Source organism: Aquarana catesbeiana, linkage group LG02 (assembly GCF_042186555.1).
Source record: "Aquarana catesbeiana isolate 2022-GZ linkage group LG02, ASM4218655v1, whole genome shotgun sequence".
In the NCBI taxonomy this organism is placed as follows: Eukaryota; Metazoa; Chordata; class Amphibia; order Anura; family Ranidae; genus Aquarana; species Aquarana catesbeiana.
The window spans coordinates 330,607,597-330,632,790 of NC_133325.1; the positions used below are offsets into that span (position 1 = coordinate 330,607,597).

At 42.4% G+C, this 25,194-nt stretch overlaps 1 protein-coding gene across 2 annotated transcripts in view; it reads right to left on the reverse strand.

Annotated features, from left to right (window-relative positions):
* Positions 1–25,194, reverse strand: part of DMD (dystrophin) — a 3,507,873-nt gene that overhangs the window by 1,434,199 nt on the left and 2,048,480 nt on the right. For both annotated transcript variants that reach the window (XM_073614841.1, XM_073614839.1), the window contains one exon: positions 19,742–19,891. In XM_073614841.1, the coding sequence (XP_073470942.1) occupies positions 19,742–19,891 (150 nt within the window). The remainder of the gene's footprint in view (positions 1–19,741; positions 19,892–25,194) is intronic.

The window sequence follows — 25,194 nt, forward strand, 5'->3', positions numbered from 1 at the left end:
ACCAGCAAGGTGAGCTCTCTGACAGTGCCCCCTCCCTAAGGGCAGCCTCCGGATGCCCAGCCGGGCCAACTTGGAGGCATGAATATTTCTGAAAGTCTGTAAAAGTTCTGGGGCATGTAAATTGTTTTCTGGTTCCTACAGTCCAGGATAGCCTCGATTTCAAACTCCTCCTCGTTATTGATCATAACAGGCTCAGGAGGACTGGTACTACGGTTGGGGAAAGGATCAGGAGCGACCGGTTTCAGTAAGGAGACATGGAAAACCGGGTGTATTTTGAAGGAGTCCGGCAGACTGAGCTCGTACGCTATGTTGTTTATTTTTCTTCTTACCGAGAAGGGTCCCATGAATTTAGGCCCTAGTTTCCTAGAAGGGCAAGCCATTTTTAAGTTAGTTGTGGACAGCCATACTTGATTGCCAGGTTCCAGGATAAGCTCCCCGCGCCTCTTCTTGTCTAACGTTTTTTTATAAGAAGCCTGGGATTGGGCCATTGTTTCCTGCAGAAGTTTATTGTTGGTAGAGAAGAATTCCAATGTCTCGGTCACTGCCGGGAGGGAGCATTCAGGTATTGAGCTGGGTAGAAAGGAGGGATGAAATCCATAATTGGCAAAAAATGGTGTCTGGTTGATGGCTGAGTGCAGGGAGTTATTGTATGAAAACTCTGCAACTGGTAGCAGAGAAACCCAGTCATCTTGGGAAAAGGCAGAGAAACAACGGAGGTACTGCTCCAAGGTTTGGTTGGTTCTCTCCGTCTGGCCGTTTGTCTGAGGGTGATAGGCTGAAGAGAACGCTAACTCAATTTTGAGGGAACCACACAATGCCTTCCAGAACCTGGAGGTGAATTGGACACCCCGGTCCGAGACGATATTAGAGGGAACCCCATGTAATCTCACAATTTCTTTAATGAAGATCTTCGCCGTTTCCACGGCTGAGGGTGTGCCTTTCATAGGCAAGAAGTGAGCCATTTTTGACAATCTATCAATTATGACAAAGATGGTGGAGAAGCCTTCGGATGGGGGCAGTTCCACAATGAAATCCATCGCGATCATTTTCCAAGGTCTGTCAGGGATGGGCAAGGGTTTCAGTAAGCCCCAGGCCTTCGTCCGAATATTCTTGCTTCGGGCACATGTGTGGCAGGAACTGACGTAATTCCTACAGTCCTCGGCCAACTGTGGCCACCAGTTCGGTTGTCTTCTGAGCCCCGAAGTGTCCAGCCAACTTGTGGTCATGGCAAAGCTCTAGTACTGGTACCCTAAGGCTCTCAGGAACCATGATCTTCTCCTTATGCCAGAGTAAACCATCTCTTAGGCTGGTCTCAGTGGGTTGGGGTATAGTTGTGGAAGCTTGCCTTATTCTGGAGATTAAATCCCCCTGAAGTAATAAAAAATTTCCTGCAGGCAGGATAGTGTCCAGAGGGACGGCTTCTTTGGAGTCATGGAACATTCGTGAGAGAGCGTCTGGTTTGATGTTTTTGGAGCCGGGTCTGTAGGTTATATGAAATTGAAAGCGAGAGAAGAAGAGCGCCCATCTGGCTTGTCGCGGTTTTAGTCTCTTGGCAGATCTCAAGTACTCCAAGTTCTTGTGGTCTGTGTAGATTAGAATAGGATGTACAGCACCCTCCAAAAGATAGCGCCACTCCTCCAGAGCCGTCTTGATGGCCAGAAGCTCCCGGTCTCCTACATCGTAGTTTCTTTCAGACACCGATAATTTGCGAGAAAAAAAAGCTATTGGAAACAGAAGGGCCTTGGGGCCCTGACGTTGGGAGAGTACAGCTCCTACTGCGACCTCTGAGGCGTCAACCTCCAACACGAATGGCAAGGCAGAGTTAGGGTGTTTGAGGATGGAGGCCGACGTGAATAATCCTTTTAATTTTTCAAAGGCCAATTGAGCCCTGGGGGTCCAGCAGAATCGGGTTCCCTGTCTTGTTAATTGAGTAATGGGGGTGATGATCTTGGAAAAGTCTCTGATGAATTTCCTATAGAAATTGGAAAATCCAACGAAGCATTGGACCCCCTTCTTGTCCGTAGGTGCGGGCCAGTCCAGGATGGCGGACACCTTTTGAGGGTCCATTTTAATACCTTCCACTGAAATGATGAGCCCCAGGAATTGGATGCATTGGAGTTCAAATTCACATTTATCGAGTTTAGCATACAGCCCGTGTTGCCTGAGCCGGGCGAGGACATTCCGGACGTGCCTGCGATGATCAGTCAGTGATGATGAGAAAATGAGAATGTCATCGAGGTAGACGATGACGTAGAGATCCAAAAATTCCCGGAAGATGTCGTTCACAAAATGTTGGAATGTGGCTGGGGCATTGCATAGACCGAAGGGCATAACGCAATACTCGAAATGCCCAAAACGAGTGCGAAAAGCGGTTTTCCACTCGTCCCCCTCCCGGATACGGATTAAATTATAGGCTCCGCGAAGATCCAGTTTTGTGAAGACAGTTGCCGTTCCTAGCCTCTGGAATAATTCAGGCACCAGGGGTAAGGGGTAGCGATTCTTGATCGTTATCCGATTTAATTCCCTGTAGTCGATACATGGCCGAAGGGAATGATCTTTTTTTTCCACAAAGAATATGCCTGCGCCTGCCGGAGATGTGGACGGGCGGATGAACTTTTTCTTTAAATTCTCATCAAGGTATTGTTTTAGTGTATCCAATTCCTGCTCAGTCAATGGAAAGATCCTACCGAAGGGTACTTCGGTTCCAGGTAGCAGCTCTATAGGGCAATCATAGGGCCTGTGTGGCGTTAGAGTCTCAGCACCTTTCTTGCTGAATACATCAGAGAAATCTCGGTAGGGTTCTGGGATGGCTTGGTGTGAGTTGGTTTCAGGGTGTAGGCCGAGGAGTTGAGGTATCTCATGGGCCATTCTTGGCAGGCAATGTTGTTGGCAATAATCAGAGAGAAACTCCACTTTCCCAGAAACCCAGTTGATATGGGGGTTATGGCCCAGCAACCACGGCATGCCCAGGATGACAGGGAACAGGGGAGAGGAAATGCCATCTAGACGGAGGAATTCCTGGTGTTGAGAGTTTATAGTAGCTATTATAGGGATAGTCTCTTGAATGACAGGACCGGAACGGAGGGCGGAACCGTCTGCAAGGTGGACAGCCAGGCTCTGGGTCTTGAGTCAGAGTGGGATATCATGCTGAGCTGCAAAGGCCTGGTCCATGAAGCAGCTGCATGCTCCGGAATCAACGATGACTGGAACTTGGATAGCCTTTCCAGGAAGTTGCAAAGTGACAGAGATGGTAAGGTGAGTACTAGGTTTTGGCATGATAGTAGCACATATACGAGCATAAGAACGACACTTACGCGTCTTGTTGGGGCAGACGCTGGCGTAGTGCCCAGGTTCCCCACAGTAGAGGCATAGGTTAAGGTTACGTCTTCGTAACTTCTCTTCAGGAGTCAAGGAAGGACGGAGCAGACCAAGCTGCATAGGCTCTGATGTGTCGAAAACTGGAGAGGTTGGAGGAGCTAAAGGCCTACTAGGAGGACTGGGAACCTGTGGAAGCATCCAAGTGGGTCGATAGGCACTGGTAGATCTTTCGGTGCGTCGTTCTCTCAGACGATGGTCAATTTGGATTGAGAGGTTAATTAATTCTTCCAGGGTCTGAGGTATCCCAACCCGTGCTAACTCGTCCTTGAGTGGATCGGACAAACCCATTCTAAACTGATGACGCAGAGCCGCGTCATTCCATGCCGTATCGGAACTCCAGCGCCTAAATTCAACAGCATAGTCCTCCGCTGCCCTGCGGCCTTGCCGAAGGGAGTGCAGGGAAGCTTCAGCAGAAGCGGTTAGTTGAGGATCCTCATAAAGTTGAGACATCGCCAAGAAGAAGGCGTCCAGACTTTCCAGGGCATCTGACTTTTGTTCCAGAAGGTGATGGGCCCAGGTTTGAGGCTCACCGGACAACAGGGAAATAACAAAGCCCACCTTGGTGGCTTCTAGGGAGAAGGTCCGAGGCTGCAGAGCAAAATAGAGACTACATGCATTCCGGAATGCACGGTATTTACTACGGTCTCCAAAAAATCTCTCCGGTATAGGTACTTTGGGCTCTGGAGGGAGCATGACTACGGAGGGTGCCCCGGTTGCAGACGAAGTCCCCTGAGGATTGGTAGGTGCAGACAGGGCCTGAACACGTTCCTCTAGTCGGGTATAGCCATCCTGTAAACTTTTGACTGCTTGGGTTAATCCTGCCAAGTGTCTGCAAAGTTTGTCCATAGGGGAGGCCCCCTGCCCGGACTCGGTCATGGCTGCCTGATACTATCAGACTCCTACTTACTAGACCGGTGAGTCCGCTTGGGCAGAGAGTAGGCTCCCTTACGCTTCCGACTCGCGGCCCCTGGTAAGGTAACAGGAAGCACAGGAGTGCGGAGTGGTATGAGAGCCTGTGAACTAGAGTCCAGATGCTGGTGGAATAGCAGTCTATGAACAGCAGGTGCAGGCTGGAACACAGGCGATGAGACTGAGCAGGATGGTCAGGAGACAGGCTGGGTTTGGCAACAGACTGGCAGCAAGGTACAATAGGAGCAGGCAGAAGCGGAGTCAAACAGGCCAAGGTCAGGTACAGGCAGCAAACAGGGGAATCCAAGGGCAATCCGGGTCGTCAGGAGATCAGGTAAACAGGAAGACAAGACAGGAAACAGGAACTATGGCACAGGAAGCTGATGATCAGGCAGCACTGAACAGAGTGCCTGACAAACTTAAATAGGCCGGCTTGCTCACAGGCACTCCCTCTGGTGGCCAATCCCATGACCAGCAAGGTGAGCTCTCTGACATCCCCACTCCAGCCATCATAATTTTCTGGTGCAGCAGGGGTTAATAGAACCAAAGAAACTGTGCCTGATGTTGCCTGCCCTTTCTGTCCAGCTCCTCCATTCATGGAAACTGGTGCTACAGCTGCAATGACTGAAACGTGATCTATGAATAGGGGAGGTTTCTTTCATTCATCCACCTCACACAACAGCACAATGGATACATCACATTGAAGGTAAGTAATGTCTTTTGCGCTGATTTTTTTTTTTTTAGTACACTTAGGCAGTAACACAAATGTATGAAAAATAAACCCCAATAATGTTCACTAGAATAAACAAACTCAAACGTTAACAAAGTGTACACTAATCACCTGTATACAAACACACAACACTAAACAATATTGTACGGCTTTGATAACATCCTGTGACAAAACGCGTAAGGCTGAGCCACGCTCTCACATCATACCTGAACTCTCGGCTTTGGAACGCAGGCTGGTGCGCACGCTACAGACAGCTCTTCATCCATAGCGCCCAGATGCCCCTGCTTACTTGCAATTCGTGCTGGACGGGTTTTTATGTAGGCTTTTTACAAATAAATCTTTCTACTACACTATGGGAACCCTTTGTATTTTTCGGTAAACGAATGGACCGTTTGTGGAGGAGTACCTCGAGGCATCCTGGTTCAAAATTCGGGCTGGAGAATCTTGATTTTACACTACAAGTGACGGTGGTGCAGACAATCACTATGGCTATCTAAGAGGAAGATCCTATTAGAGCTACCCACTCTATGTCTACTACCCCTGCAGGGGTTACCATCTCCGGTGAGTGGGGACACATTGGGGGAGCACTCAGTAACGATTTTTGCTACACGCAGAAGTCACTGAAAGTCACATTTTGGAACTTTTTTCACGTTTTTTTCACGTTTTTGTTCTGTTTATAACCATCTATTATATAATATAAGGTGGCTTCATAATAGACACATAGTATCTATGGACTGATATCACAGATTGGTTAATTATATATGTATGTAACACAGTGGAAGCTGGTTGCACAATTTAATGGTTGATTAATTACTTTTCTATGTACACTTTAGCACACTCTTAGACACTTTAGCAACTATTTTTATTTTAGATAATCTGCCAGTTTTTCAGTTTTTGGTTTTCAAGATTTCTGAATTTAAGAGTAGGGGTGTGGATATATGGGGTTCTAGGGGCTGGATAAATGATTTTGGCTGTATGGGGGTATTGCCCAGCTTACCCCCTACCCAATACACCTGTTTACACCCTAAACGTTAACTCACATTCACTGGTGGAATTAAACACACCCTAGTCATATGCTACAGGATTTTATACACACACTGTTTTATACATTTCTGCACATAGGGTAGCGCCAATTCCCCATTTTCTTTCACTTACTTCATTAGGACCTTACGGGCACTAATTAGGGGAGGCTGCAACCCTTGCTTTCCTAAGCGTGGATTTTTTCCACACTGAAGCATACATATCTGCAGGTAGTACAAATGGAAAATCAGCCAGTCAATACAATAAAACAGGGAGATCAGAGCTGAAATTATTCATAAAGTAGGCTCATGAAATAAATAAACTATTTGTGGGAATAAAGACAAGAAACAAATGCACAAAAGGTGTGTGCTAAAGCATGCAATGAAAATACCAATTAATAGGGCATAAATCAAGGCAAAGGGGTACCAAACTCAGACTGATCCCAGCTCTCCAAAATTTTATTAAATTGTGGTATAACATCATGAACAGTAGCAGTTAGGTATTCCATTCTCTGGATCTGGCAAGGGAAGAGCATGGAAGAGAAGAAAACTTCTGAAGACATTTCTGCCGAATTGTTAGAGTAAACAGCATTAGAGCAATACACATATGTCTCAATGCAGGATTACTATGTAAGGACTATGAACATACCAGGGAACATGAATGAATCGGATACAGGGAGCCTGGTTCAATCTCTGACCACTGCTTAGGAGCCATCAAACTAGACAAGGAGATTACAGCATGGAGGTGAGAGGCTTAATAATATTTAATAATGTCAGGGGCTCCCAGTCCTCCCTCTTTCTCAAGGAAAAGAATACCAAACTTGGAATATGATGAGCCTTCCCCTTCCAGATAATGTTAAGAAAATCTCTTTGGAAGGCTTTAAGTTGGGTCAAAAGCACGACCACTGGCAGAGTCTCAAAATAATAGAGTAATCTGGGCAGTATGGACATTTTCAAAACATTAACTGTGCCCAAGAGAGACATAAGGTAGTTAGCCCATTGATGGAGGAAGTGTAAAATATCCAGGACTAAAGGGGATAATTAGTTGAATACAGGGGGGAATAAGAGAGAGTTATATTTATATCCAAATATTTAAGAGATTTAGAACACCATCTATATGGATATGCTTGCTCAACTTGGACTAAAAGGGATGGTGGTATATGCAATGGCAGGGCCTCTGTCTTTGCCATATTAACCTTATACCCCAATTTAGCACCAAATGAAGATAAAAGGTTACACAGAGATGGAAGTGACACCAAGGGTTTGGTGAGGGTTAACAGAATATTGTTTGCAAAAAGAGACAATTTTTACTCTCTTTGTCGCATCAAAACTCCACAAATATCTGGATTAGATCGAATGGCCTCAGCTAAGGGCTCTAGACATAGAATAAAAAGCAAGGGAGTTAAAGGACAGCCTTGCTGAGTGCCATTCGTCATGGGGAAGAGAGGCGACAGAAAAGATGACATCTGGACCTGAACTGTGGTATGCGAGTATAATGCTTCCAATGCATTCAAAAAAGGACCCCTAAAACCATATTGTGTTAACGTGGAAAACATATATGGCCAACTTAACCTGTCAAAGGCTTTTTGGGAGTCTAAACTCAATATAAGGGCTGGGCGGGGACATTTATTCAGGAGATCTATCAGATCTATGGTACGTCGCGTGTTATCTCCAGCATGTCTGGTCGGCACAAAACCCACTTGGTCCTTATTGATAAGCTTGGGAAAGAAATGGGATAATATAGTGGCTAGGATTTTCATAAAAATTTTGTAATCCAAATTTAATAAGGCCATGGGTCTATAGTTATCAGGGAGGGAAGGGTCTTTACCAGGTTTGGGGATGATAGAAATATATGAATGCATTAACTGTGAATGCGGGGAATCCCTGCGCAGTAGTAGAGTATCATATAAATCTAACATATGTGGGGCCAGGACAGGCATAGGAGTCTTATAATAAAAGTAAGGAAGTCCATCAGGACCAGGGGATTTATGGAGTGCAAGGTCCTTAATTATTTTTGTGAGTTCCTCAATAGAAATGACAGCATTAAGTTTGAGAAGGTCAGAAGAGGACAGCTTTGGTAAAGAATGATCTTTGAAGAATCTATCGAAATTCACCTGCATGAATTTAAAATGTTTTTCAGGGATTAAACAATGAGTTTATGGTAAAAATTCCCAAAGGTCTTGGTCATATTAAGAGGCCAATGAGTCATAGTCCCTTCTGCCTGAATAAGGCAATTGGGAAAGGAATGGAATGGGCAAAGACCAACATCCTATGGGGCCTATTAGAAAACTCTAAAATTTTGCTTGGCCCATAGTAGGGATTTAGCAGTCTTACTTAGAGCCAAAGTTTGTAATTGCTCATGAAGGTATGTAACTCTATGTAGGTTAGACACTGTGGGTCTAACCTACGTTGTCTAAGATTAGTATTGTCCTTCTTTAGGCGAGAGCCCTCTGCGATGCAAACGCCACAGAAGAAGACCTTGTGTGCCTCCCACGGTGTAGAGGTTTTCTGAACAGAGCCTTTAATAAGCTGAAAAAAATCCTCTGGGTCCTTAGACAGTTTCTCTCGACTGGCCTGGATTTGTAAAAGGTGATCATTAAGATGCCAGTGGCACATCTTAGAGGGAGATGGGGACAAAAGGACATCTAAGGAATTGGAGGCATGGTCAGACCAGGTAATGGAGGAAATATCAGATTCTACCATATAAACGATAAGTCAGGCTGAAATAAAAAAAGGTCTAACCTAGAGTACATTTTTAAAAAGAAAATTGCTTAGTGGAAGGGTGCTTAATCCTCCAAGAAACAAACAGGTGATGAGATCTAATGCACTTGTGGAAAGAGGCAGCCTGAGAGAGAACCTTTCGAGATGGGGTATCTTGGAATAAAGTCTTTCTATCTCTAGTGGGCGATAAACCATGTTGAAATCTTCACCGATAATCATAAAAGGTTTAGAGTAATGCTGGGTGAACTCAAGAGTCTCATAAAGGAATTTAATTTGCCCATTATTGGGTGCATACACATTCACTAGGATAAATGAGGAGGAAATGTAATCACAGTCAAGGATTATGAACCTTCCATGAGGGTCAATGTGTGTATTTTTGACCTGAATAGGGCAAGATTTTCTAATAAGGATTGCTATTCCAGCCTTCCCAGTGGGGTCAGAGGCAAGGTAGGAAGTGGTAAAATATTTAGAGGCAAACTTCAATGCACCCCCCCAGCACAGAAGTGTGTTTCCTAGACCATAATCACATCTCCCCCTTAGGATTTGAATTCTTTTAAAGCCAACCATCACTTTTGTATAGAATTTAGATGCTTCACATTGTAAGAAAGAATACGTAATGCCATAATGACATGACAATATTAAAGGCAAGCATGAGCTTAGAATAACAAAAAGAAAAGAAAAAGAAATAAAATGAGGCAAAAGTAAACATATTCAGATATCTAAAAAGACATAGACCTCAGTAATAAAAATAAGGCACCTGGAATTGACCTACAGAGATAACAATCGGGCGTGCATATGGTCATACAAGGACCTGAGTCAGGTCTCAAGGAAAAAAAAAAACAACATCAGAAGTCATGAGAAGCAGGCACATCTCCAGAGGCTAGGGCATAAGCCATAGGCCATGTAGGGAAACATGGGAGCCTCCAACAGGGAACTCAGGAGGAGGGATCCCTCTGCTCTCCTTTAGAGATGGGTGAAAGACATAAGAGAACATCATAAAAAAAAAGCACATGTAACCTGAACAAAGAAAAAAATAGAACCCCATGGGTATGAGAATTGTTGCCCAAAAATAGGGTAACATAAAACTTAATGTCCAGACCAGAAAGGCGTACAGCCTAAAAATGAGAAAATAAGGAGAGGTGAAAGAAAAACCCCAGATCTTCTCATGTCACATCAAGGGGGTTGCTTGGAAAAATGGGATCGTTGAGGTGTGGAGGAGGATTTCCTCGACTGCCCCTCAGTGGGGGTCCAAAGCCAGCGGGTAGTAGAAGGCACGGGATGCCCAGATGAAGGAGGGAGGAGCAGATCCTCTTCAGGCAGTGATAGAAAGCCCAAGCTTTTAATGAAAGCATAACCTTCCTGAAGATCCCCCGGATTGTGCTGGACACCCTCCTGGGTGATGATGAGGCAAAACGGGAACCCCCAGTAGTACAGAACATGATGATATTGCAGGTGGGCAGTAAAAGGGTGTAGGTTACATCACTTGGCAAGTGTGATAGGTGAAAGGTCACTGAAAACATGGATCTTTGTGCCTTTATATTCAAGCTGTGACTTGTTGTGGGTAACCAGGGTTAGCGCCTCTTTACTATCATAATAATGAAACCGCACTATTACATCCCTGGGCCTTGCACCAGCAGGGGGTTTAGGACCCAAGGGTCTGTGAGCCTGGTCCAAAGTGCCAATCAATGTCTGCAATAGTAGGTGCAAATGTATTAAAAAGGCCCAAGAGATATGAGCAGTGATTGTCGTCACCTACAGTTTCTGGAATACCACAAAAACTCAGGTTCTGGCACCGCTCTCTGTTTTCCAGGTCTTCCTGCTGTGATTGCATTTGGTAAACCGAGTGCTTTAAAGTTGAATCTTCTTCCTCCAGTACCTGTACATATTGCACCAGGTCATCAAACTTATTTTCCAAAGCATCCGTACGTTCACCTATATGGGTGATTTCCCCCCGCAATAGGAGGGGGGGAGTGGGTACCTAGTTTTGACAGGTACCCAGTTCCCACTTCCGCCCCTGCCGCCTAGGTGACTCCTCCTCTCCCCCTCCCTCCCTGCAATCTTTTGGGATATGTCACAAGTCTCAGAAGTTTGCTTGGCCATTCAGGACAGCGCATTGTGACTCGCACATGGGCAGTGCGCACCCTGCTGTGAAGTTGCAAGTTTTCACAGCCGGGTGCCCACACTAGTGATTCCGGTGCAGAGCAGAGGCAGAGGGGAGAGCCAAGGCTTCGGGTGGCCGAATCGCTAGACTGTGGGACAGGTGAGTGTGTGTTTATTACAAGTCAGCAGCTACACTTTTTGCATTTGTATTCAACCCCCTATACTCTGATAACCCTAACTAAAATCTAGTGGAACCAATTGCATTCAGAAGTAAACTAATTAGTAAATAGAGTCCACCTGTGTGTAATTTAATTTCAGTATAAATGCAGCTGTCCTGTGAAGCCCTCAGGTTTGTTAGAGAACCTTAGTGAACAAACAGCATCATGAAGGCCAAGAAACACACCAGACAGGTCAGGGTTAAATTTGTCTAGAAGTTTAAAGCTGGGTTAGGTTATATAAAAATATCCCAAGCTTTAAACATTTCACGGAGCACTGTTCAATCCATCATCCAAAAATGGAAAGAGTATGGAACAACTGCAAAGCAACCAAGACATGGCTGTCCACCTAAACTGACAGGCCGGGCAAGGAGAGCCTTAATCAGAGAAGCAACCAAGAGGCCAATGGTAACTCTGGAGAAGCTTCAGAGATCCACTGCTCAGGTGGGAGAATCTGTACACAGGACAACTATTAGTCATGCACGCCACAAATCTGGCCTTTATGGATGAGTGGCAAGAAGAAAGCCATTGTTGAAAGAAAGCCATAAGAAGTCCTGTTTGCAGTTTGCAAGAAGTCATGTGGGGACACAGCAAACATGTGCAAGAATGTGATCTGGTCAGATGAGACCAAAACTGAACTTTTTTGGCCTAAAAGAAAAATGCTATGTGTGGCGGAAAACTAACACTGCACATCACCCTGAACACACCATCCCCACCGTGAAACACTGTCGTGGCAGCATCATGTTGTGGGGATGCTTTTCTTCAGCAGTGACAGAGAAGCTGGTCAGAGTTGATGGGAAGATAGATGGAGCCAAATACAGGGCAATCTTAAAAGAAAACTTGTTAAAGTCTGCAAAAGACTTGAGACTGGGGCAGAGGTTCACCTTCCAGCAGGACAACTACCCTAAACATACAGCTAGAGCTACAATGGAATGGTTTAGATCAAAGAATATTCATGTGTAAGAATGGCCCAGTCAAAGTCCAGACCTAAATTCAATTGAGAATCTGTGGTAAGACATGAAAATTGCTGTTCACAGATGCTCTCCATCCAATCTGGCAGAGTTTGAGCTATTTTGCACAGAAGAATGGGTAAAAATGTCACTCTAGTTGTCCAAAGCTGGTAGAGACATACCCAAAAAGACTTGCTGCTGTAATTGCAGTGAGAGCTGGTTTACAAAGTATTGACTCAAGGGGGCTGAATACATATTTATTTGTAAAAGATTTTGAAAACCACTTATCATTTTCCAGGTCACTTAACATGGAAGGTTTGGTAAAATAACATTCAATAACAAAATGCAAACCCATAGCAGGGTTTCATGAGTGAGGAACCAGTACTACAATTGATCAGAATGTGTCACAATGTGTCATAAATATGCACTATCCCCATACCAAAGACAGATCTGTGTCTAGTGAGAAGGGAATGAGGCTCTCTTTCCCTGCCAGATAAATATTTTGAGAAGACTTTAAGTATGAATGAGGAGTAGGAATATGACTGGTCCGAAACAAATATAGGATTTGGAGAAGAATGAGCATCTTGAAGGCTGCTAGCCTTCCTGCCCATGACATTTCTACTTTCACTTTCACTGAGTTCTATCACTAATTTAGGTATAAAGGGTTTGTAGTTTGCTTCAGTTATCATGGAAATAGAGGGTGTTATGTGTATTCCTAAATGGGGATGCTTTTTTTGGGACAAATGTAAGGAAGTTGGGCTTGCAGTGGGAGGGACCTAGGGCAGGGAATACCCAAGTTTAAAATTAGAGACTTGGTGTAATTCACTTTGTAAAAGGAGATTGAGCTGAATTCAGTCAAGAAGACATGGGCATTAGGAAGTGATGATTCTGGATCAGTTAACACCAGGATAAATTACGTCATCAGCAAATAGTGTGTGACCTACCCGCTAGGTTGAAGCTTGTTATATGTGGACTAAAATAGATACTTTCTGCCAAGGGTTTGATCATTAGATTAAAGATTAGAGGGGACAAAGGTCATCCTTGGGAGTTTGCTATTTGTGATCTGGAAGGTTTAGATTGAGGGCTAGAGGTAAACACTTGAGCTGAGGAAGCAGAGTAAAGGGCAAGCATGGCAGTGATAATCTTACCCTGGAATCCAAATTTTTTAAGGACTTGGTGCAAATACCCCCAATGAACCAGGTCAAATGCCTTCTCCGCATCTATGGAAAGAAGAAGAGAAGGCGTTTGACTCTGTTCCGCATGGCAGATGATATTCAACAATCGCCTGGTAGTGTCAGAGGTTTGCCTACCTGTTATAAACCCAATTTGGTCAGCTTACACTAGTTAAGGCATGATGGCCACCAAGCGGTGGGCAAGAATTTTATCATATAATTTAATGTCTGAATTAAGGAGAGAGATGGGTCTAAAGTTTGCTGGGGAATTGAGTTCTTTTCCTGGTTTGGGAATAGTCACTATGTGTGCCCTCTGCATCTCTGGGGGGAAATAAGCTTTTGCAGCAGCTGTTTTATACATTATAGCAAGATGTGGGGCAAGGTGTTCTCCAAAGATCTGATTGTATTCATTAGAGAAACCATCCGGGCCTGGGGATTTAACTTTTAGTAGGGACTTAATTACATTAAATGGTAAGTTTATCTTTACAGAAAAACTTGTAAAGTGAACTTACACATGACACCCTCCTCTCCTCCCCAGTCCCGCTGACCTGGAGCACAGTGATCTTCCACTCGTCTAGCCACCTCACCGGCCGGGGGCTTAGAAATCCCATTGGCAAAATCTCCTAAATGTACCTCATCAGAAGGTATGCATAGGAGCATTCTAATTGGTGGGCGCCGTCACACGTGCGGCGCTGACCAATCAGGACCCACGTGGCCCGTCCTGTCACTGCAGGGGAAGAGGAGAGAAAGCCGCGGGGATTTCAAGTCCCCTGACTGGTAAAACGGCTGTACGATCTATCAGGATGGGAGATTGCCACACTCCAGATTAGCGGGACCAGTTGCGATGGGGACAGGGTCCAGTGTAAGTTCACCTTACAGATTTTCTATAAAAGTGAACTTTAAGTTCCTTCTGATCTGTGAATGGGTGATTAAGATCAGACAGGTCAGTAGGAGTTAGTGAGGGAAGGCAGAGTCGATCTAAAAAGGAAGCGGTTGCAGATGTGGAGGGTTGCAGGGTGCTAGGATCATCTCTCAAGTTATACAGTGATGCATAATAATCAGCAAAGGTGTCCGCAATATCTTGAGGATTGGTAACCCTCTTCTTTGTGATGGAATTAAATATATGGGCCATTTTAAATTTGGTATGTTGCACTTTAAGACCAGACACCAAAAATGTACCTGCTCTTTTGTGTTTGGCATAGTATTTGAGTTTAAGTTGGTTTTCATTCAAGAGAGTACAAAATTCAAGTCTCAATTTACTGAGCAAACTAGCAATAGCGGGACTAGGAGAGGCTTTATTTTGGGCTTCCATGCAGTAAAAGTGTCAGACACTGGGTTGAGACAAAAATATTCCCTGAGATGCTGAAGGATCACATAATTGGTATTAGATTCCTTGGGTATTTTAGCATTGCAAAGCCATATGTGGGTAGGGGGACATGAGTTTTCCTCTGTGGGACACTGTGGCATGGTTTGACCAACTTATGTCTGCAGTGACAGAGGAAACAATCTTTTGCAAGAGCCACTTGTCAACTAAAAATAAATCAATGCATGAAAAAGAATAGTGTTTTCTCAGTTGCATGGAGGCAACTCCAAGCATCGTAGACATCTTCTGCAAGTATGAGAGAGTGCAGTGAAAAAGAAGAAACTCCCTGAGCAGCGAATGAGTCTAGATGTGGATCCATGGCTAAATTCAGATCACCACACACTACGAAGAAACCACTTCTAACCTTATGCAATTTAATAAACAACTTAAGGAAAAATTGAGCTGGATGGGAATTAGGAGCATACCCACCTGCAATAGTATAACGTATACCATTAATGTCACAAACCAAGATATTGTATCTTCCTCCATCAGCAACAATCGAGGAATACAGAGTAAATGCAACTGAATTCTGAATTCTTGACAGCAATAAGAAACCCCCCCCCCCATTTTTTTAAGGATTAATTGGCCATGAACAGGTGAGGAAAGTCCTTGTGCTGGCATTTTGGAGCCGAAGATTCTTGAAAATGCGTTTCTTATGCTACAAGAATATCAGCTTTTGAGGCAATGGCTTCTTTCCACAATTAAAATCTCTTAGCCAGGTGATTTAGGCCATGGGTATTAAGTGAAATGATTTTAAAGGTCATTCCAACAAAGAGTCAGGAAGGACCAAAAGAGTGACACACTTCGCCTGCGAGGTTCCTAGTAGTCAAAGGACAGGTGTAAGGAATGTTCATCGAGCCAGGATTCCAAACAGAGGGCTTGTAACCTGAGGTACAAGGTAAATGAGAGTGTCTACACAAGAAAAATCTTCTAAAGAGCACCAACAGGGCACTCTGGTGCTAGAAGAAAACATAAAATCATAAAAATGTTAAGTCCCGTGAGCAGGGGCGTATCATGAAATGAGTGGGCAAGATAGAAAGTGGGCCCCAGGCATTGACAAAAAACAAATGTGGTGCGTATGGAGGTGGGTAGTATGTGCAGGAGAGGAGTGCTGAGTTTATGAAGGTGGGTAGTATGTGCAGAAGAGGAGTGTGGAGTGTATGATAATGGGTAGTATGTGCAGGAGAGGAGTGTGAAGTGTATGGAGGTGGGAAGTATGTGCAGAAGATGAGTATGGATTGTATGGGGGTTGGTATTATGTGCAGGAGAGGTGTGCGGAGAGTATGGAGGTGGGTAGCATGTACAGGAGAAGAGTATGGAGTGTATGGAGGTGGGTATTATGTGGAGATATATTTATATATATATATATATATATATATATATATATATATATATATATATATATATATATACGTATAGAGTAATCCAAACAGTAAATAGAGGTATCACCCTCTATAGAGCAGAAATATATTGAAAGTGGTTAACAATAATTTAGACTTCAGAAGTCCCACTGGTGATCCTATTAACACCTCTACAGATCAGAAAATGTATTACAGAATAATAAAAATTGTAACATATAAAGTCCTAAACAGGATTATATTTAAAACTTTTTGTCTTACAAATGTTATTTACCTGTAATTCCTAGATAATGAACGTCATTGAAGCTTAAATTGACCATTACTCGAGTGCAAACTATCCTGGTGATGTTTTGTGTGTTCTTTCAATTTTGTTTGTAGATATAGAAAATTGAGTACTGTCCGTGATACTTTTTTTATTTGCACTAACATACAATTTTTCAGGACAAGCTTTCGGGGTATGTCCCCTTCTTCAAGGTCCAAGCAGTGCTTGGACCTTGAAGAAGGGGACATACCCCGAAAGCTTGTCCTGAAAAATTGTATGTTAGTGCAAATAAAAAAAGTATCACGGACAGTACTCAATTTTCTCTGTCACAATTGCACTAATACGGCTACAATCAAATCAAGTTTGTAGATATGGTAGTTTAGTAGAGCCACTTAACTATGTTATTTAGTTTTAAAAAGTTGTTAGTTCAGACCTGTTCTAGAGTTTACAAAGTAATTACAGAGCAATCATTAGTCAAGTAGATAAACCATAGAAGTTGACATAAGTGAATTACCAGTCCAGATTGAAACCATTATGATGCACTAGGTAGAAGTAAATTATAATGTTACTTTAACAGTGACTGAACACCCAACAAGTCAAGTATATGTGTTAATGCATGTTGTAGCTTTATAGTTTTAATTAGCATCTCCTAGGAATTCAATTATGCGTCACACTATTTTTCTGGCATTCTTAGTAGGTGCCTTTTTTGTGGCAATGAAATCTATGCCTGAAAAACACCTAAATAGCAGTATTTTTTTTTGTCTTCATAAATTAAATACATAATCTACCCTGAAGTTTGACTCTTAACAGCTAACCTAATACTTAATCCCCCAAAAAAACTTTCAAATGTCCTAATCTTAACACTAAAAATGATTGCTGATATATTCCTAGCAGTTAACACTATCCCTGTCCCTAGCTTTAATCACTAAACATAATCCTCTAATATATGACCCTAAGCTTAGCAATGACTTAACCCTTAGCTTAGGTAAACCTGAAAACTGGATTATCACCTAAACTACCGGTCTGATACAAACCCTACGCGCCAACATTATTAGCACTTACTCATCACAAACTCGATTCTGAGTAGTAACAGTACTAAAATTGCAGCGTATAAAACATCTGTATATTGCAGTCTCCCAGGGCCCTTATCTGCCTTAGATGCAGTATATTTAGTACCTAACAGACCTGGCTAATGCAAATGTATCTGATTTAAAGTGTAGTAAATTACCAGAATCACTGACACAATGGGGTTGATTTACTGAAGGCGGAGAGTGCAAAATCTGGTGCACTTGTGCATGGTAGACAATTGACTTCTAACTTTAACTTGTTCAATTAAGCTTTGACAAAAAAACCTGGAAGCTGATTGGTTTCTATGCAGCGTTGCACTCGATTTTGCACTCTCCACTTATAGTAAATCAACCCCAATGTATTTTCATTATGTGATTAATGGAAGTTAGCAGTGTCTATTCAGATTAAACCTATTTTGTAATATTAAAGGATAATTCCACCCAAAGCTGATATTTTATCTTTGGCAGATAGTAGAAAGTTAAATTGCATAACAATGTCTTATATCTCTCTTTCAAGATTCTGTTGGCGAAAAAGTTGTGTGAATTTCTGGGTTTACAGACCTGCTATTGTCAACCCTCCTTGTTGTATTTATATATTTCATACAATAGAGGGTGTAACAAGAGGTGCTTGAACATTAAAATGTGGACAACAACACTGAAAGCTCACAGGTAGACAGGAACAGACTCAGGAATTAGGGGAATGCCACAGGGAAGTCCCGTCATGTCCCGTGCGTCAGAGGGGGTGGGGTCACCGGGTAGCCCGCCCCCCATTATTTAAGAACCGTCAGACAAGGAGACGCCGTCACACAGCAGGAGCCTCCCTCCATGCCAGCATGGATGCGGAGCGGCCCGGAGAAGAAAATGAAGAAGAGAAGAAGAAAGAAGAGAAGAGGATGAAGAAGAAGATGAAGAGAAGAGCGGGAGCCTCCCCCCATGCCATGGGTGCGGAGCGGCCCGAGGAGAAGAAGATAGAAGACGCCGCGGAGGAGATGCTGGACGAGAACGCCGGAGGAAGAACCAGAAGAGCCAGAAGAACCAGAAGAAGAAGAAGATGAAGGAAGATAGAAGAAAGAGGAAGCATTTAAATAAAGGAATTGTCAAAAACTGTCTCTTGTCATTTTTAACATTTTTGACAGTTTTTTAGTGAAATGGTAGGGGTAAGTACCCCCTTACCATTTCACACAGGGGGGGGCCGGGATCTGGGGGTCCCCTTGTTAAAGGGGGCTTCCAGATTCTGATAAGCCCCCCGCCCGCAGACCCCCACAACCACCGGCCAGGGTTGTGGGGATGAGGCCCTTGTCCTCATCAACATGGGGACAAGGTGTTTTGGGGGGCTACCTGGCCTGGTACGGTTCAGGAGGAGAGGGCCGCACTCTCATCCCCCCCTCTTTTCCTGTGGCCTGCCAGGTTGCGTGCTCGGATAAGGGTCTGGTATGGAATTTAGGGGGAACCCCACATCATTTTTTTTTTAATTTTGGCTGGGGTTCCCCTTAATATCCATACCAGACTTGAAGGGCCTGGTATGGAATTTAGGGGGACTCCCACGTCATTTTTTTTTTTTAATTTTGGTTCGGGGTTTCCCTGTGGGGAATTCCCATGCCATTTTTATCAATGGACTTCTATGTGTATTGTCGGCAATGCAATAGCCACGGGTAGTTTTAAATGGGTTTTTTCCTTCCAAATGTCATTTTGCTGTCAGGCTGTTCTAAACACGGGAAACATGCGCCCCTTTACAGGCATACTATAGACACCCCCCAGGTACGAAATTTAAAGGGATATTACACTTTTATTGTTTGACTTTAAGCATTATTAAAATCACTGCTCCTGAAAAAACATCAGTTTTTAAAACTTTTTTTTGCATTGATCCATGTCCCCTGGGGCAGGACCCGGGTCCCCAAACACTTTTTATGACAATAACTTGCATATAAGCCTTTAAAATTAGCACTTTTGATTTCTCCCATAGACTTTTAAAGGGTGTTCTGCGGCATTCGAATTTGCCGCGAACACCCCAAATTGTTCGCTGTTCGGTGAACTTGCGAACAGCTAATGTTCGAGTCGAACATGAGTTCAACTCGAACTCAAAGCTCATCCCTAATTAAGAGATGAAAGCTATTGGCTACTGCCCCGTTTATAGTCCCGACATATGTGTTTTACGTCACCGCGTTGAGAATGATCAGAATTTCTGACAATTTTGTGCGACCGTGTGTATGCAAGACAAGTTTAAACCAACATCTGTCAAAAAAAATCCATGGATTTTGTTTTCGGAATGTCTGATCAACGTCCGATTGTGTGTACAGGGCATAAGAAGTCTGGGGCTGACTCAGATCAGTCTCCACCTCTAACTAATCTATCATATTTGGATAGATTAATTTACAATTTTATTGTTATGTAAGTTAGTCAAAGAAAATCTCACAAAATCAAAAACAAAAACAAAATGTTCCACAATATATACAGCCATATTATATTTTGTCATCTGGAGAAAAATTGATCTGCTGACCTTTATCCAGCGATGATTAGCCTCCTTTAGTCCACTTTCAATTTTTCTTTTTTCTTCAGAAGATATTGTGGCACTTCCTATAGCTGTTCCACCAAATTCATTCAGTTGTTTCAACACTTCTTTGCATGGCTGAAGTTCGCCCACTTTAAACTGTTAGAATAAAATAATAAAATAAAATAAATTGTTTTTTTAACCACTTCAGGTCCGGAAGCTTTTACACCCTTCATGACCAGGTCATTTATTTGCTATTTACTACCCTAGTTTAACTGGCGATTGCTCAGTCATGCAATGCTGTACCCAGATAAATTTATATCATTTTTTTTAAACAAATAGAGCTTTCTTTTGGTGGTATTTGATCACTACTGGGTTTTTTATTTTTTGTGATATAAATAAAAAAGGCCAACATTTTTTTTTTAAATCCCAATATTTTTTACTTTCTGCTGTAAAACAAAAAAAATCTAATTTGTTCATAAATTTTGGCCAAAATGTATTCTGCTACATTTTTTTGATACATAAAATCCCAATTAGTGTATATTGATTGGTTTTAATGACTTATAATGGGACTGCAAAATTGTGACGGAAAATCTGACATTAATTAATGCTGGGGGAACTGCCACGGACATCACCAGTAACATTAATACAGTATTAATACTATACACTGCCACTGTACTAATGACAATAGCTTGGAAGGGGTTAACATCTAGGGTTATCAAGGGGTTAAATATGTGCCTAAAAACATGTAATGTGTGCAAATTGTGCTGCTTTTACTGGCTGATCTCTAAGTTTCTTTGCAGGCATGAGAAACACAGAGATTGTTCCCTGTGTACAGAGCTCTGTGTTGAATGTCAGTACAGAGCTCTGGGCTTTGAATGTACGCAGCCGATCAGCATGTCCCGAATCATTGGCTGGGACTTGCTGACAGGCTCCCGTTGTGTGCAATCACAGCGGGTGCCGGCAGGGGGCGCCCTAAACCTGGAAGTAGGTTGCTTTGCCTATAGCGGGTGCTTGCTTGCAGTACATTGCAGGGTGGACAGTCACTATGTGGTTAATTGAGCAAACCCTATTCACAGGAGGGGCAGCAGTTCTGACAAATGACAAGACAGAGCCTGCATTTTAAGTGTGATGCAATTTAGGCATGGTTTACATGCCTTCTCGGTGCATTACCATAGTAATATATAATAGCAATTTCATGAAAGCTCATCAAACTTGCATTAAGCAGGACTTTTTTTTACGAAATGCACCTAAAATGCATCTAAAACACACAGGTATTCATGTGAATTGCAGTTTTCTATGTTTCTACTAAGTCCTGGAGTAAAAATACCTGTTTCCTGCCACCAGTCTACAGAGTGGGGCTTATGCTCTCAGTCATGAAACAATAATCTCTTTGCAGAGGTCCAACAGTCAGAACTAGAACTCTCTAATTAATGGGGTCATGAGCTTTGTTGATTGTAGATCTATAGGTCTGATTTAGTAGGGGATGTGTAGAAAGCTCTGCAATGAGACTGCTGCTTCTCCACAAAGAGCAAAGGTCACTCTCTGCAGCTAGTGGTAGCACATTGAAAAAAGAATAGAATAATGCGGTGCTCTTAGGTTACAACAATCTTATGTAAAGTCATGAAGCAATGTGACAGTAGTATATGGATAGTGAACAGTGACACTACACAATGGTTAAAAATAATATAAAAACAATTAGAGTTAAAAACAATTAGAATATAAAATGCAAATAAGTATATCTGTCCACAGAGGGCTGTCAGTTCGGAGTAAGAATGTACAAGAACTCTGAAATGGAAAAAGGAAAGAGAACAGCGCCCTCTAAGTGCAGTATACAGGCTGGTTTCATCGATAAAAACATTGTATAAAAACACTCACAAAGGTGAAGAAACAAAAGGCATGATGGATCATCCACTCCCGATGGCCGGGTAAAAGTGGGGGAGGTCCGTAAGATGTGGCGGTGGCTATGTCTCCTGGATCGGATCCTATGCCGGTCACTGTGCTGCCGGTGAATAGGAGAGAGGATCGTTGGAAGACACAGCTCGCTGTGGTGGACATCACTTCCGGGTCGGGTCAGCGGGAGGTGCTCGCATTCGGGACATGCGTGTCCCTTCCTCAGGCTTGAATGGCGACTATCTTCAGTGTGGGCATATTATAGCCGCACAACGCACGGTCAAATGGTTAGTTGCCATGGAGACAATGTACACAACGTAACACACAAGAAGAAGGGGGAAGGGAGGGGGGTAGAACGGGGGATGAGACCATTACTATAAGCGACCTAGTTGGTGTGTGTGGGGCAATGCAGCAGATGGGGAAAAGAGGGGGAGGGGGATGGGGGGAAGAAGGGATGGACTGAGGAGGGAGAGATGGTGTAGGAAAATTGGTGGGTAAATGGATTGCAGAGGATATAATAGCTGAAATTTGGTAAGATGGTAATTAGATGGATGGAGTAGATGATGGCTCAGAATGATAATAACGAAAATAAAATAAAATTATTAAAAAAAAATTGAAAAAATGATGACTGGGAAAAAATGGCTAAAAAAGTGTGTAGATGAAAATAACAATGAAAATAATTATGAAAAATATTATAGAAATGTAAATTAGAATAGAAATCAAGTAAAAAACGTTTTAATGAATATAATTGGTAATAAAGATAAATGGATAGAAAATAAAAATAATAAAAGTAATTGTAAATAATAAAACTAAAAATAATCATAATACTAAAAATGAAATAAAAAAAAAGAAATAAAATAAAATAAAAATAATAAAAATAAAAATAATAATAAAAATAAATTTTAACATAAAATAAAAATAAAAATAAAAATAGGAATAAGTAGAAATGGGGGGAGAAGTGAAATGACTATTGGGAAGGAGAGATAAGACTAGTAAAAGTCTGGATCGGATGGTGATGTGTGGATGTGGCAATAAAACAAGAAAACACAAACTTAAAAAAACAAACAAAAATCTAAACAAAAATATCAGCTGGATCGGACTAAAGGATGAGAAAATGGACCAAATTATGGGTGAGAAAGGTATATTAGGAGTTGCACAAGGGTGATGTGTGATATGTAACGTATGCATATCTGTATATGCAAGAGGCAACCTAACAGAAGTGCCTTGGCGTTATTATTTGAGAGAACAGATAAAATGCTGGGGGTTGTGTATTGTCTGAATCATAGTAAGGTGTTGATTTCTATGGTTTTGTTGAGGCCTCCAGGGTATAAAGAATCCAGGGTGTAAATCCAATAATTCTCTCTTTCGCAGAGTTTTTTGTATCATTCAGTTGGAGGGTGTTCGGAATGGCCTTGAGTATCCAAACTCGTAATCCAATGGAGGACTGGCCGTGAAATTCCAGGAAGTGTCTGGGGACGCTGTGTTTGTCCTTTCCCTGTTTAACCAGGTTGCGGTGTTCTCCAAAGCGTTTACGTAGGGGTCAGATCGTGTGGCCGACATACAATAGGTTACAAGGACAGGTCAAACAATAGATTACATATTCAGTGGAACATGTGAAGAAGTCTGGTATTATATATTGTTCGCATTTGTGGGTGAAGTCCTTCTGTCTATGTGTAACGTGGGTGCATGTTAGACACAGAGGTTTCCTGCATTGGTACATACCCTTGATGTTAAAGAAGGTTACGGATGTACTGGTGATGGGGCGTGAAGATTTAATCTTACTTGGTACTATTTTTGCTCTGATATTTTTTGCTCGTCTTTAGATGATTAGAGGACGGTCACTGACTGTAGCTTTGTGGTGAGGATCTTCTCTCAGAATAGGCCAATGTCTATGAAAGATTTTTTTCCATCTTCTTGAATTTGTTATGGAACTGTGTCACGAACCAACTGTGTCACGAACCGGGTGTGTTGGGGGTTATCTGTAGGTGAGACTTCTTTTTTTTTTTTCGAGCCATCATCTACTCCATCCATGTAATCTAATTACCATCTTACCAAATTTCAGCTATTATATCCTCTGCAATCCATTTACCCACCAATTTTCCTACACCATCTCTCCCTCCTCCATCCATCCCTTCTTTCCCCCATCCCCCTCCCCTTCTTTTCCCCATCTGCTGCATTGCCCCACACACACTAACTAGGTCGCTTATAGTAATGGTCCTCTATCCTATGCAGCACAGTGAACCAATGGTGTGACCAGCATAGGAACCGATCCAGGAGACATAGCCACTGCTACATCTTACGGACCTCCCCCACTTTCACCCGGCCATCGGGAGCGGATGATCCATTATGCCTTTTGTTTCTTCACCTTTGTGAGTGTTTTTATACCATGTTTTTATCGATTAAACCAGCCTGTATACTGCACTTACTGGGCGCTGTTCTCTTTCGTTTTTCCATTCCAGTGGTAGCACATTGGCCTTTCTTCTCCAGATGTGGCTGCCTTAGCTAGAACAATTGGAAGCCGTTAAAAGATTGAACGCCTTTTTTATGCATTTGAAATGTATTTAGCTGGTTTAAACCAAAGGTTTAGGTATAATAATAGTCTACATCTTGGTTATTATTATTTATTTGCTGTTAACCCATACTTTTACAAACTTTTTTTTGTAGCAAATGGCTAAAAATCTAACATAATCACTGATGCCCATAGATCTAATCCACCATGTAGGAATATTAAGGGTGAACCCTTAACCTGTGAAAACTGAACAAATAGTGTAATGTGATTTAATAAATACATTTGTAAAGTAACAAGATTTGAGATTGTGATTTTAAAATTTTAGTTTCTTAAATTTGTTAGAGCAGCCCATTGTGAGGCTAATTTTATCCTATATAAGGTAAAACAAATGAATATTAACAGGTTAATAATCACTTGTTTTAACACTAATCCACAATCTGCTAAGAATTCAGTTGATCCTCAGCATCAAAAGCTGTCTTTTGTGAATGGGCAAGACTTCAAGATTAAAACAAACATGTATTTTGCCCAATCAGTGTAAAAGGCAGGCATTTTCAGACATAACAGCATTGCTCCATTTAGTTCTCCTAAACTGGCACTTCTCCAAGCTATAAATGGAGTAACAGCGGAGTGAAAGGAAGGTTAGATTACATGGCTGGGGAGGAGATTGTTAGCGTGAACCTGCTGTTGTGCAGGTGCAAAGGTTCACTTTAACCACCTCCATACCAGTCACTTACACCCCCTTCCCGCCCAGGCCAATTTTCAGCTTTCAGCTCTATCATAGTTTGAATGCCAATTATTCAGGCATGCAACCCAAATGAAATTTTTATCATATTTTGAGACAGATGAAGCTCTATTTGGTGAGGTTTTTTTTGCTAGAAAAAAGTGTTTTTCCTAATTTCTATTATAAAATTTAGCAAAAATTCTGCTTCATTTCTTCGGTTAAAAATAACCCAATTCAGTGCATATTATTTAGTCTGTGTGAAAGTTAAAGTATAGATCCTACAAACTATGGTATATAAGTATATTTGAAAATTGATCAATCCCGATGTACTGATGGCCT